The sequence below is a fragment of the Bombyx mori genome, chromosome 17, assembly GCF_030269925.1.
Source record: "Bombyx mori chromosome 17, ASM3026992v2".
Lineage (NCBI taxonomy): Eukaryota > Metazoa > Arthropoda > Insecta > Lepidoptera > Bombycidae > Bombyx > Bombyx mori.
This window is the reverse complement of record NC_085123.1, coordinates 6,797,619-6,811,632: the sequence shown is the minus strand read 5'-3', so window position 1 is coordinate 6,811,632 and position 14,014 is coordinate 6,797,619. Positions and strand designations below refer to the sequence as shown.

Here is a 14,014-nt window from a genome sequence, read left to right as displayed (position 1 = left end):
GTCTCATACATTTTTCCACATAAAACATAATAGTTTAAGAAACATCTGAAATATGCCCCATAATAATATAATTGATCGAAAATACTGTAAGAACAATTAAAAAGAAAACTAAGATTAAGCCGCCGTAAAAGTAGTATTAATAATGTCTAAGACTCCCAAAAAACCCAAAAAAAATACTATATTAACTTGTCGGTAGAAAATATGTTGGTACTATACAGTAAAATGTAAAAGATAGAAGTAAATATTTTTAAATTCATATTCAAAAATTGTGAATTTATTGTCATTATTAATAAAAATCGCCAAAATGTATTGTAGATAAAGTAAAACAACCAAAGTAAAAACTGTTTTTTTTAAATTGAGTAGTAGGTTATTGATAAATAAATAAACAAACAAAACCACATATTATTATGCATTTTCAATTTAAAGATTAATTCTTACTTGTCGTAAATCGCGATGCAGTCGCACATCCAAATGTGTGAGGACTTTAGTATGAGATCAATGACCTTGCACAAAGGCATAGGCACAGGGAACATTTTGTATAGAACACATTCCAGTCTGTACGTTACGTAGTGAATACTGTCCGTATTTACATTGTACTCTTTGGTTGCTATTCTACTAAAAATAATCATCGTAAAACGTTAAAAGCATGAAAATTTTATATTGTTGATCGGAACTTACATAAATGCAAGCCCACCTTAAAATAGGAACATACTTGAAAGTGGAACCTCACCTCAAGTAAAATAACATAAAAAAATAGGTCTATAATATTCTAAAACGTAGTCTACGCTTTTATTAACTAATGTCGTTTAGATCTCAGACATAAATCGAGGAAGTATCGCCTAGATAGTATGCAATAGACGTAACCCTGAGATCCCCTACTAACTGATTGCTTACAATAACATAACATGATGCGTAATCTGAACTAAAGGAAACAGGACCATAGTTCTTCGAAGGTTATTTGTTTTTAAGATTGTCGAAGCCTAGTTTAGTTATGCTATACTAGCCAAAATATGTCCATCGTGGATTTAGAAGATACATATTAGCCAGAATAATGTCCAAATAGTTGACAAAAATTAGATGACTGGGTTAAAAATTGAAAGAATAAGTACAAAAACAATGAAAACATAAACCAATGGAGCTGCGTCTTGATTTATATTTTATGCATAAAATGCAATATCTCCGCACCTGAATATGGACCTTGATACTAAGCTCTCCTGCAAATCCCACGACGACAGAATTAAAGAATTTAAAAAGCATAACTTTTCTTAATTTATTGCGTAGATGGGGTGAACGAGCTCACAGTCTATCAGATTTAAAGCGATCAGAACTAAATCTATACCAATATATAAATCTACAGTGGTTTTTACAAATGTTCCGTTATAACTACTGAACCATGCATCCTATTGACCTGAAACTGGTATCCAATCCAATGGATAGGCTAATATTTATATGAGTGTTGGTCTCCCTACACCAGTTGCGGGGGTGTTAATGACGAGAACCTTTGTGGAGGTGACAAATAATAATGTTAACTTTAAGTGCCCAGCGAAGCGGACGGGCACAGCCAGCATATTCATAAAAACGTTTATGCTGCCACCCATCCCGAAGCACGAGATCGAAGTCTCAATTGTATTCAATAACGGCTATCTCAATCCTCAAAAGAACACATGACTTCTTTACTGCAAAAATTAGCAGGATCGTAGTGCCTAGTAAATCTCAGTATACTAGTATAATACTCGGAGAACGCTGTTCTTCTCAGATTCTCTCCGATGAATCCTTAATCGTCGTTTACAACATCCTTAGAAAAAGAGAGGGTTTTGCTCTCCTAGGCCAGAATTACCACAGCCAACCGACTGCATGGTGTTTTAGACAAAGTATAAGAAACTGGCTAGCATGCCTATGACGAGTGTTTATAAAACGGCTTAAACAATATCAAATTATTCTAATACCGCTAACGAAAACAACAACTAGGAGGTTCGGCTCCCGGCTAGAAAAAAAGGAAGACTACATAAGCTGGCATAAATGACCTCAACCCAACGCACAAGATTGGGTATCAACCATGATCTGAACGAATGATAACTATGATCTCTTACAAAGTCGAATCTATTTACATATTTCACAACAACTCCCCAATGCTACATTCACAATAAGAATGCGATGACGAAATGGATTTTGGCTACTCAAGAAAGCTTAATTTAGTGTACTGGTTTTTAAAATCAACTTACGAACTGTCTCTGGCGCTTTCAGGACTACGGTAATTAACATAGTCTTATTGGTCGGTCTTCCAAGCAGAGACATAGGCAATCAGCGCTTGTATTGCTAAAAATGTTGGGGAAATAAGAACATAGCTATTTACATTTTTAGTGGCAGTCAAGTTATTGTAAGTAATATTATTATATTGGAGGTTTGAAGTTTGGCAGTTTCTGTTCTTTTTGGTATGGAAGGAAACGCAAAAGTTGCTGAATTAAACAAAAAAGTTTGTATCCGAACCATATACGGGAAGCCAAATCAAGACTGCCAGCAAAACCTTATTATACGAAGGAACATCTCAAGTCACAAGTACATTTAAGCATTCCTAAGTGAAATTTATGCAGACAGAGCCTACTGAATTTGTTAAAGTCAGCTCAGATATCTGCTTGAGGCGCTCAACAGATACTTCGGTACTGGAGAGCATCTCCAAATCATGGACCACATACTATGAATATAAAAGCATATCGAGGACCAGGATGGACGACTTGGGTTATGGTTACCCGATCTAAAGTACATGGAATCGTACCACTAAAATTTATAACAAAACTCATGCGAACGGTGTTGAAGATTAAAGATCAGAATCTTTGCAAGAATCTCCTGAAAGATCCAAGGAAGTATCAGGTTGTCCATACTTAGAGTATCTTAAAAGAAAGAATCTATATCACTTGATTATCAAGGTGATGAGATGGCTAATACGAAGACCGAATGAATCTGAAACGTCTATTACAAGATGAGCCAGAGACGTGTAACATTCGTAGCCAAAAACTTTCATTTTGTAGAATGAGAAAACTTCTCCCACCATGTGATTGATAGTCAAGTTGATTAATTAAAAGGGAAACAGCTAGTTGGCTGACATATTCCAGTAAATATTGATATTGATAAATATATTACGTGACTTTTTTAGTCCAAAAAAGAATTATTTGGAAGTTTTTAAAAAAGCTAATGAGATTTTAGTGTGGCAGTTACTTTTTTTTCATCTTACATTTTTCTAAGCTTAGCAAAGCGCAGCTCGGTATCTTGGAACTTGTCTGGTAATAAATATTCTAGAAATAGGGTACACTAGTACAACATTCTATAAATAATATACACTAGTAGGTACAATATTTCTGTCTTAAAAATCCCACTCCAGACGAAGCCTCGTCACTATGCCCCTTATTCTTGACACAAGTCACGTTTATACATAAGCCTTGGATATTTATAGCTAACCAAAAAAGGCTACGTAATTCAAACGTCCTAAATAAAAAGGATGTTAATTAATAATCTAATGTTATCGATTATGTAAGACTGAAAATGCCAAGTCAGTGTTCCACGATCTTTCATGATCGACGCCTCGTTTTAGCCAAAAAAAACACCGTTGCACATCATTCTCAGATGAGTTTCAAATCCGCGAATACATCGATAGTAAACGCAATATAACTTTTGGGGTCAACGGATTGCTCGATCCGGTTATTGTGACCATGAAACCGAAGATGTTTAGTATTCAATTCTGGTTTATAACAACTAGAGTCACCATTTTGACTTGTTATAAATTGTTCTTTTTATTTTGTGTATTGTTGGAAAAATATTTTGTTAGCTGATTGGATTTATGTGTCTTCAAACGTACTGTTTCTTTTTCAATAAATAAAGACAAATTCTTTGGATATAATGTACGAGTTTCAAAAACTTGAAGAGAGTGTGAGAGTGACTGGGGCTTATTATACCAGCGCCTATCTTTCGATTTATATAGTGCGATTCTATCCATTTAATATTATTTCATGTGCTCTTAACAACACAAGGTCCCTGCGACAGCTGCAGGATCTGCCCGCTTGGTGAGTTTGCAAAAGTTGTAGACAAAACCGCCGCGGTGGTCAAACACCATTTCGATTCACACGAGGGTGAATCAAAAGTTTTTTAAAGTTACTATCAATAGCATATTTTGGTTTACTTTGATTTTCATTTTAAAGAGTGAGAGTTGCAAAATAGCTATCACAATATTTTTTTTACATAATTTTATTTTTATTTGCCTGCAAATTGTTGATAATAACTCTTAATATGGCGAAACGTTTGTTTAAAAAACTGTCGACGAGGTAGATTTGGGTGATAAGAATTTACCCTATTCCAAGGTTGCTTATTAAACTAAAAAAGTTCGAGTTATCAAATCAGTCTCGGTAACAATCATTTAACAGAATTGCACCCAATTTCATGCATCCGCTTTAGTCACTTCACTGTGATTACTCTGAATCGTATTCCTATATGATGGGTAGATAGCTTCATCCTGCCTATGTATAGCTCAACGTTTGTAATATAAACGAATTTATTAACCACCGAATTGCAAATATGCAATAATGAAGGAAGAATAAAATAATGTAATAAAGTAAATAATAATAATTCGCAAAAAATGTGTCGTAAATGTGTAATTCGTGTAAAACATGAAAATAAAATACGTATAAACAGACTGCAATCGTCGGCTTCAATCTGAGAAGAGCTTTAAAAGTGATACAGTCAGCATTATGGCAATGAATCTCTAAATTAGAAAAAATATTTTGCAAACTCAAAAACCAAAATAAGTACTGCACAAAATTTAAATTGAGAACTTTAAAAAAATATTACTTAACAATTTAAACCTGTTTAAGATAAAGACTTCAAACAATGAAGCATCTGGATGAACAAAAAAACAACTTTCCCACAAGACAATACGGTAGACCGGGATTTGCGATTAATTTAAAATTTCTCATTGTGAATAAGGTATGTATTTTATAGATTTTTTCATTGCTTTTATTGTTGTTAAAATTTTTCGTAAAGATTTATACCACTAAACCAATCTACTTTTAGAACTTAGAATCAAATTCCATCAATACCTTACACACACTTCATTGATTAATTATTATTAGTACTATAATAATAGAAAAAGTCCTAAACTAATTTATATATAAAAAAAGAGGAAGTCATAACAAAAAAATCCAACACAAAAGATACAAGTTGAATATAATTTAAAGGAAGCTGCAGCACTACGTAGGTAGGTAATGACGACTTCAAATATCTATAAAGTAGGCTCCTGCATATTTTGTACCGCTTCTTTAACCTAAACACTCACGACCGGTTAAGACTAATTTGCATTTCGTTCGATAAAATAAGCTCCGAAACACAGATTCACCTACATTAAGTAAGTATTTTCTGATCATTATCCCGATGGTATTTCGTTCAGTTGTAACTTTTTAATTAAACGTAAATAACTTAATATTTGTTATAAATTATAATAAGGCCACCTTGTAGCTAAAGGTGTTTGTGTATACAAATACCCACTTAACACTATCAACAATCAAATTAATTTAATAGATACATAATCATAATGTTCTGTAGGTACAGACAGATCTTATTACTAATAAACTACTGGCACAAATACATAGATAACAGGTTTATCCTGTACTTTCATAATCGATTCGCTAATTCGTTATTCTGACCTGCATGTCTTCATTGTAGCGAGTCCGAGCGGGTTCGTTGGGTCGCTCCAGGAGTAACAATTCAGTAAGCACTATGACACCGAACACCGCAAAGAACATGATGAAGATGAAGAAACTGATATTGGCGCGTTCTTTGGCGCGAGAAGATATCGCGCGCGCTCTCCACTTCATCGTGCCGACATTAATATCACATGGGCACTGGACGAAAAGCGGCCGCTAACACGCGCGCCACGCTACTGACTACTGAGTCATCACAGCCTGGGACCGAAGCGCCATACCACTAACTGTGACGAAGGCCCGCGTCACAACACTCACAACACGACGCCTTCCCCCAGACTGGCGGCTGCGGAACAGGGAACTCTCAATGTTCGACTGACAACACTTCTCCTTCAAACTTCGGGTTGCATGATACCATATGATCATTACTACAACGAACACGACGTCAAAATAACTCTTCGGAACTAATCGGAACTAACATACTTCAAGTAAAAGAAATTGTCAGTATAAAGAGATAAAATTAAATAATAAGTTTCTAAAACAAACAGTACTAAAACGGATGCGTTAAGCGTACTTTAAATTGAATAAGCAACTCTGTTCTTCTCAAAATTTCCACTATAATTCGACGATGAAGCCGTCTAGCAACCCGAATGGTAGAAACATAGGGCGCACGCGTGCCTCAACCCCACGCTCAATGTGTTATAAATCCGTTCAATGTAAGTATCCTAGTAAAAATTGCAGAACTCTAAGGATTACATTAGTTAGGCGGCATTTCCATGTGATGTGTTTTAATGTACTTTATCTATACGACACTGAACAAGCAATGCGAGGCTATTAAATCCGGATGGATTGATTTGAATTTGCATTTGACTGAAGCAGTTGTGTAGGTAGATATAGAGAGAGGTAGCTTTCAATATTAGAGTAAACGAAAAACTTCATTAATTTCGACTTTCAATTGACCAGGGAAAATATTAGAATTAAAGCTTCAAACAAATGATAGTTATCTTCGTTATCTTCTAATTATTTGTGATTTATCATTGATGATTGAAAACGCCTTCAGATATTTGGCATATTTAGCAATATGTGTAATCCTATTGTTTGTATGTATGATTATTAAGCTAAAATATGATAAAAAAAGTTTTTTGATCTTCTATTTTGTTACTGACCCGTTAACTAGGTAGGTAATTATAATGTATTTATATGTAAATTTTTACCATTATTAAATGTGTACAAGTATACAAAGTATGTACGAATAAATATTTCAAAGGGTTACATTTGCAACACTGACATCCAAAGAATATAATATCATCATTATTTTATAAAATTTGATGTAACTGGATATGTGAACGCGTTCTGATAACACTTTTTTGTCACTCTTGGTGAAGTGAACTTTATTTTTCAGTAAACATAGACCTAGTCACACGAGGTCTGGGTCTAGAGCAACAACATTTGATTTGATTAACACGTTGAACGCCATGCCGCCCACCGGTGGGCCTAGAGTGTACTATATACCAATCAGGCCAAGCCAAAATCAAGGGAATCAGTAATATTTATCATTAACCGAGATCATTTGCTCGGAAGATAAAAATTAGCGACTTTTATCGTCTAGTTTTTAAGTTATTTTAAAAGGCCATAATCTTGATAAGAACTACAACTTTCTATTCGATTTGAAAACCTAGGCGTTCGGTTCAGCTAAAGGGCCACGGGGCTCACTTCCATGCGCGTTTTGTTTGATAGTTGCAATCTAAGGCTTGTTGTAGGAAGTGTTTACTTTAGAACCCTCACGTATCTCACGGGTGACCATCATTGCCCGAACAGCTCAGTAAGATAACGCATACCGGTAAGCCCCGTGGCCTGAATGAAAATACTCTATTTTTCATGTAGCGTTCAACGTGTCAATTTTTAAATCAATATCCGTTTAAAGTTTAGTTGAAATTTACAGCATTAAGCATAAGCAGATATTTCAGTTCATATCGTAAATAAATTATCTAAAATATGATTAATGTAACGCCGTTAAGAGTGGCGCCATGTGTCGGAGAATAGCAGAAACGAATATTAAAAGTACTAGTAATATCGAGAACGCTTGAGAAGTGTAACGCTATCTATTATCACATAGCGGAAACACATAGGTATATAGAAACGATTCGCCTTGTGGGGAATGTTCTCGATAATTATAGAGTTGTCGTGTCGACTATAAACGCGTTGTAGAGAAGAGAGACACGAAGGCAACTAGTAATCGGTTCTTCTCGAAGCGAAACAGCGAACGGATCACCTGAAACGAAGCAGAAGAAGTGAATTGCGATATGTAAAGTATTCCTTGTGCGATAAATATTATAGTTTTACTTTGTACTTCAGTGAAAGTTTTATTTATCCCCAGCCCCAACGTGTAACATTAAATTATCCTTATCCAACATGAAATTCCTCTCCAGAAACATAGTAGAATAAACAAAAAGGTAAAGAAGGGGTAGCATTGTCAGTTTTACATGCGGTGAAGCGCCTAGCGGCAGGCCTAGTAAGTCAAATCAAATCAAATCAAAAAAAAATTATTCCACATAAATGAAAGTACATACTTGTTGAACGTCAAAAGAACTATCGCCAATTCACAAGAACTGGCCTCCGTCCGGAGAAGAATTGGCAAGAAACTCAGCGGGCATGTTTTTTTTTTCTTTTAATATTAGACTATTTTTTTAATATTAGTTTTTTTTTAATATTCATTTTCACATGAGTATAATAACATAACAATTATTACAATATTGAAATGCCCGGAGCGAGCAACTCATTCCCACTTTGTGCAATCTTCTAGATAATCATTGACCTTATAGTGAACTTTATTGCACAGATGTTCTTTAATAGTTTTCTTAAACCTATGTATATGTAGGTTCTGAACATCTTGTGGGATTTTGTTGTACAGGCGCACAGACAAACACCCGAATGAATTTCGTATCTTATGTAACCTACTCCTCGGCACAACAAGCTTGTGTTTGTTCCTAGTATTTCTATTATGTATGTCCGACATTTTAGGAAACTCCTCAATATGTTTACGAACATACATCAAATTTTCAAAGATGTACTGGGATGGCATAGTGAGAACTTTAATTTCTTTAATTTTTTCCCTCAGGGATTCCCTTGAGTGCATGTTATAAATAGCACGTATAGCTCTTTTCTGCAGAATAAATATCATTTCTACATCGGCCGCATTGCCCCATAGCAAAATGCCATAGGACATGACACTGTGGAAGTAACTAAAGTAAACTAAGATATCCTTAGTTTATTAATGTGGCGTGGTCACCCAGCTTAAATATTCGTCAGTACGTGGATAGTTATTAAGGCGCTGCAACGCTGTAGTCGAATGTAATGGAAAACGCCATTTTATCCCTCTAAACGGAATGCAAATGGAAAATTTGAATAAAAGATAAATGCTGTTTGAGAAAAAAAGTATTGATTTATATGTAATTATAAGTAATATTTATATCTATTATTTAACGGCCGTCTGGTGTAGTGGTAAGTGACATGGTCACTACACAAGGGGGTCGCGGGCTCGGATCCCGCCAAGGGAAGATATTTGTATGATAAATATAAATGTATTTTCCAGGGTTATGGATGTATATTAAATATATGAATGTGTATAATAAAAATCTTACATTTATTTCCGTTATCTGGTACCTGTAACACAAGTTCTTTACGAACTTATCACGGGACTAGTTAACGTGGCGTGATTGTTAGTAAATATTTCTTTATTTTTTTATTTAAAAAATAAAAAAAAGAATATGTATGGAAATATCAAAAAAAAGTTTAATTATGACCAGAATAATATATAGCTAAATTATTTGTGTATACCGACTGACGATAGCAACGGCGAATTGTTTGCTAGCGCTACAAAGCAAAATTTTAATGTATTAACAGTCCCGGCAAACGCCAAATTCCATTCCAATTCCTAGTTAAGTAGAATTTCTCTGAAAAATATGACATATAATACTAGAAACCTCCCCTTGACTTGACTAGACAGCATTAATAAAATTTGGCACAATCGGATTAATGGGTTAGGAAGGCACAGAGGGAACAATAGAAAAAACTATTATTTATAGGTACTTATTCCTCACCATCATTTTCATTCTAATCTCCGCAGAATGAATACGCATAGAACAAGCACTTGGCGAAGTTGGCGGCCCAACATTCTGCCAAAAATTAAGAGCATAGACTGTACAATAATATTATTTTGTGACAAATTTTAAGCATAATATTATTGAAAATAGCTCATCCCTCCATAATATGGAATAAATATAGGGTGGCGGGACTGGGAAAAGCCATGGCCATAAAATAAAGTAACATATTGAACAAAATATACTTAAAAAAAGATATTTAACATAATGTCTTAAAACCAATTATATTTAATTATGATTATAGATCGTATACAAATTAAAATTAATTAATATGATTTAAACGCTTTATGAAATCGTATGACGAAACTTCATTTTAGAATTTGTACGTTTAACTAATGTACACAGTAATACTGTTGCGTACCTAACTACTTCGTTACTTTATTAACATTTAATTACAACGCTATCATTTTATGTTGGGGCCTCATCCGATTTGCCACGGGCCTCAGATGGTATAGCAACGTCACTGCAGGATGATTCTTGATATAGTTTTTTTGACAAAATTACTGATAAATACACGGCTGGACTTTTTGGCGGGAATTGGAACAATAGAAATGAGCTGTCTCTTTGTTATTAAGGTTTACCTGTTTGGGGTGTATTTTCCTGTGCCTATCCGATAGTCAAATGAAACTAAAGCGAGAAACGAGATGACAGCTGTCAAAACTGACAGATGAGAGAAGGGGCGAGAAGACAAATAACATTTAATAAAATTTAAACAACGATATCTCAATTTTAATATGGTACAAGACGGAAATCCTCCTGATGATAATGTGTTTAGAGCATTTTGCAATGCTCTCTACAATACAGTCGATGCTCCGGTAACATGGTTCCGAGGTGGGTTAATTTGATATCATAAAACTAGTGTGTTGTTATGTAAGTGAGTAATTTTTTCATTGTACGCAGAAACTGTTGTCGAACCAAACCAGAAGAAGTACCCTTGGTATCATCAAAACTACCGTCGTGTACCGACTATTGACCAGTGCTACGACGACGACGTCGTTTGCGACTTTGAGGCTAATGCTCAATTTAAACGAGACAGGTTAGCTAAATCACATTCATTTAATATCATAATCAGGTTAATAATATGCTACTTAGTAACTAGGTAAAATAACGGACAGTCTTTGGAAAATAGCCAATTGTTCCATTAAATATTTTGTAATAACTCTTCAATTTGTTGTATTAGGCATGAATTTATTTTCCATCCTCCTTCAAACTGCTGGAGAACTATAACTGAATATAGACTTACATTTAATTTTAATAGTTGTATGAAAGTGAAATTATCTATCTATCTCTATATATAAAATGAATTGCTGTTCGTTAGTCTCGCTAAAACTCGAGAACGGCTAGACTGATTTGTCTAATTTTGGTCTTGAATGATTTGTGGAAGTCCAGAGAAGGTTTAAAAGGTAAATAAATATGAAAATGCTTGGAGCTAAATAAAAATAATGTTGTTTTTCCTTTGATGTGTCCCTTGTCAGCCGGATTCCTTTTGTTTGTTTTAAGTTTATTTTATACAAAAGTTTAGGTCTTTTATTTATAGATTGAGGCACCACGAAGTCTGCCGGGTCAGCTAGTCTATTATAATAATATATTTCATTTTAGGGCAGTAGACTCTGAGATATTAAGCATTCTTAGGCAACGCTATGAAGATTGCATGATGTATGAGCAACCAGACCATGCAACTAAATGCAGGTCTCTTTGGGACAAGTACAAGTCTGCTGAGGAAGCTTGGTTCATTAAATGTATGTAATTCATAATTTGGGATACTCTTTAATTATGCTTTATCAAATATATGTATATGTAACTATACTTGAGACCTTAGAACTTGTATCTCAAGGTGGGTGGGGCATTTACGTTGTGGATGTCTATGGGCTCCAGTAACCACTTAACACCAGGTGGGCTGTGAGCTCGTCCACCCATCTAAGCAATAAAAAAAAAATGACATGTCTAAGTAAAAAGCATTGAATTGAATGAAATAAAGGACCTTACAATTTTTTTCTTTAATTGCACCAGATCAGTTCAGAGCCTACCATGTGACACAGCAGCATGAGTAACCCTACACCCACTTTTAAATATAAGGAAAAAATATCTGTTGGGTTATGCAGAGGCCACCCCACCTTGCAAAGCAGAATGCATGACTTTCTGTGGAACAGGACAATAATAGGTGTTGTGTATAAATGTTAAGCTATATAAAGAAATGTCTTTTAGACAACAATAACTTCAACCCTGTGTACTATTGAATTTTATAACATTCATTTTCCTATAGTTTCCTTCTTGAGAATGGTAAGGCCGGTCTGATTGTTTTTAGGGTTAATTTATTTTAATAAGAGAGATAACATACTTGAAAAATCGAGTTAACATTATTTCTCAGATATATCAATTATAGATTGTAATATTCTAAGAAATCAGAGATCCTGTGTGAAAGGTAGGATTATCTAATATTTGTCAGTTGGTCTCATGAAGTGACACAATATCAATGGATTGCTGTCTATGTCATTATATGGCAGTAAACTCCACTGCCTCTGTACTATAAACCTTTGTTGAGCAAAAAGTCTTTGGTCACTGACATCATGGTATTGATATTGTTGATGTTGCAATTATTTTTAATATGTTTTCTATTTCCACCACTATATTTTTTGTATCTATTTGTTAATTCGGAAATGCATTAAAACATAGAATTGGAAAATAGGCATATGATAAAGACATGAAAGAAATACTCTTTTATTGTTTATGTTAACTTATTAATTGCGGGCTCTCATACAGTGATGACATTTTAAACACTGTTCATATTCGATTTCAGATGGTGACCTCGGTGCTTATGGTGATGCGCGAAAAGCTTACATGAAGCAGAAGCATCGCATGGTCTGGGAACGACGCAATGGTCCCTTATCAGACCTTACAAAGTGATCATTTAAATCAGTTATAAATAGTAGATAAAACTTGTTGTTGCAATAAATATTCATAATCCTCTGTCTTTATTTTCTGTTTATGTTTAAATATTTTATACCAATCTAACCTTATTTTTTGTAAGTAAATAACTAGTTAGGTAGTCCATCTACCTTGTGCCTCCTGTTGTGAATATTAGTAAGAACATTTACTCTTGTGGTGATGAACCATTATACAGAGAACATTAATAGTCTTGGCTGGTTAAAAGCGGCAGAAAGGCTGGTCTAGCTTCAACAGTCTTCGACTTCTGCGAGTCCACCATCTCGCAGAAGGAGGCGGCGGAACGGGAGAGGGAGAACTCTTCCTCCCTCTCGGCGCCGTGCCGCCGCCGTCGAGCCGGGGCTCGGAGGAGGGCGTTTGTCCAGCTCCAGCCCCTATGAGAAGGCAGTCTCCTCCCGGTGATGGTCACGGGGCGACCTAAGGGGGCTGAGACTGCGCCGCACGCTACCGTCACTCTAGCGCGCTGGCACCAGGAGGACGGGACGACGCGTCGGCGGCTGCGGACTGCGATGCGGTCCGCATTTTCGTCCCGTTCCGACCCGGCAGGCTGGTTCTGGCCCAGCGGGGTATCCCGGAACACCAGCGGCATCGCCCGGGCGGCCTGAAGGGCCGCCGTACCGCGGAGACTGACGTCGTTGGTCGTCGACTATCGCCTCGACGACCCGTCGGTCGGGCGTCCTCGGGGTGGCGCCGCGTGTCTGGTTGTAGTGTTGACCGCGGGAACCCCCCTACTCTGACCGGGTTTTGACCCCGGACGGAGATCGGACGCCGGGTGTAAGAGTGCAGGCGAGTCGTTTAGTGGGTGGGCCCTAAATTCCTTGGGCCCGCGGTCTGCTCTCAACACCTGCAGATCGTTGAGTCTCACATACCCCGCGCGCCCCCTAGGCGCGGGGACCTCGTAGGAGGTTCGGCCCTCGGCCCGGAAAAAAAAAAAAAAAAAAAGCTTCAACAGTCTACATCAAGACCAACAAGTCAAGTGTTTTTGCAGGTTCTTTTCTCACCAATGCTCTCATTTGAGTAGAAGGTAGCTTTAGATTTATAATAGTTTTCTTTGTGAACCTTTGAAGGCCAGAGCATCAGTGGAATAATTACCTCGAGGACCACTATGGTCTATGGTGTCTAGATATGTCTAGTCGTTTATAGGCCATGAACAGCACTGTTGAACTATGTGCATGATATTTCAGGGGTGGGCATCCATTTTACAATAAAATTGAGTAGTTATAAAAA

General features: G+C 36.1%; 2 protein-coding genes and 1 long non-coding RNA gene across 3 annotated transcripts in view; 1 reads left to right on the top strand and 2 right to left on the bottom strand.

Annotated features, from left to right (window-relative positions):
* LOC101746842 (uncharacterized) overlaps window positions 1-8,027 on the bottom strand; it is a 78,329-nt gene extending 70,302 nt beyond the window's left edge. The window contains exon 1 of the mRNA XM_004925816.5: window positions 5,688-8,027. Coding sequence (XP_004925873.2) covers window positions 5,688-5,858 — 171 coding nt within the window. The 5' untranslated portion in view covers window positions 5,859-8,027. The remainder of the gene's footprint in view (window positions 1-5,687) is intronic.
* Window positions 8,028-10,523: 2,496 nt separating this feature from the next.
* On the top strand, window positions 10,524-12,818 carry LOC733018 (NADH dehydrogenase (ubiquinone) 1 beta subcomplex 10). The gene is made up of 4 exons (NM_001047013.1): window positions 10,524-10,675; window positions 10,745-10,880; window positions 11,444-11,583; window positions 12,642-12,818. The coding sequence occupies exons 1-4, from the start codon at window positions 10,579-10,581 to the stop codon at window positions 12,746-12,748; spliced, it is 480 nt and encodes a 159-aa protein (NP_001040478.1). The 5' UTR covers window positions 10,524-10,578; the 3' UTR covers window positions 12,749-12,818.
* Window positions 10,882-12,308, bottom strand: LOC134200434 (uncharacterized). The gene is made up of 2 exons (XR_009975360.1): window positions 12,183-12,308; window positions 10,882-11,071 (listed from the first exon to the last, which is right to left on the bottom strand). It is a non-coding gene; the product is annotated as an uncharacterized LOC134200434 (long non-coding RNA).
* Window positions 12,819-14,014: the final 1,196 nt, after the last annotated feature.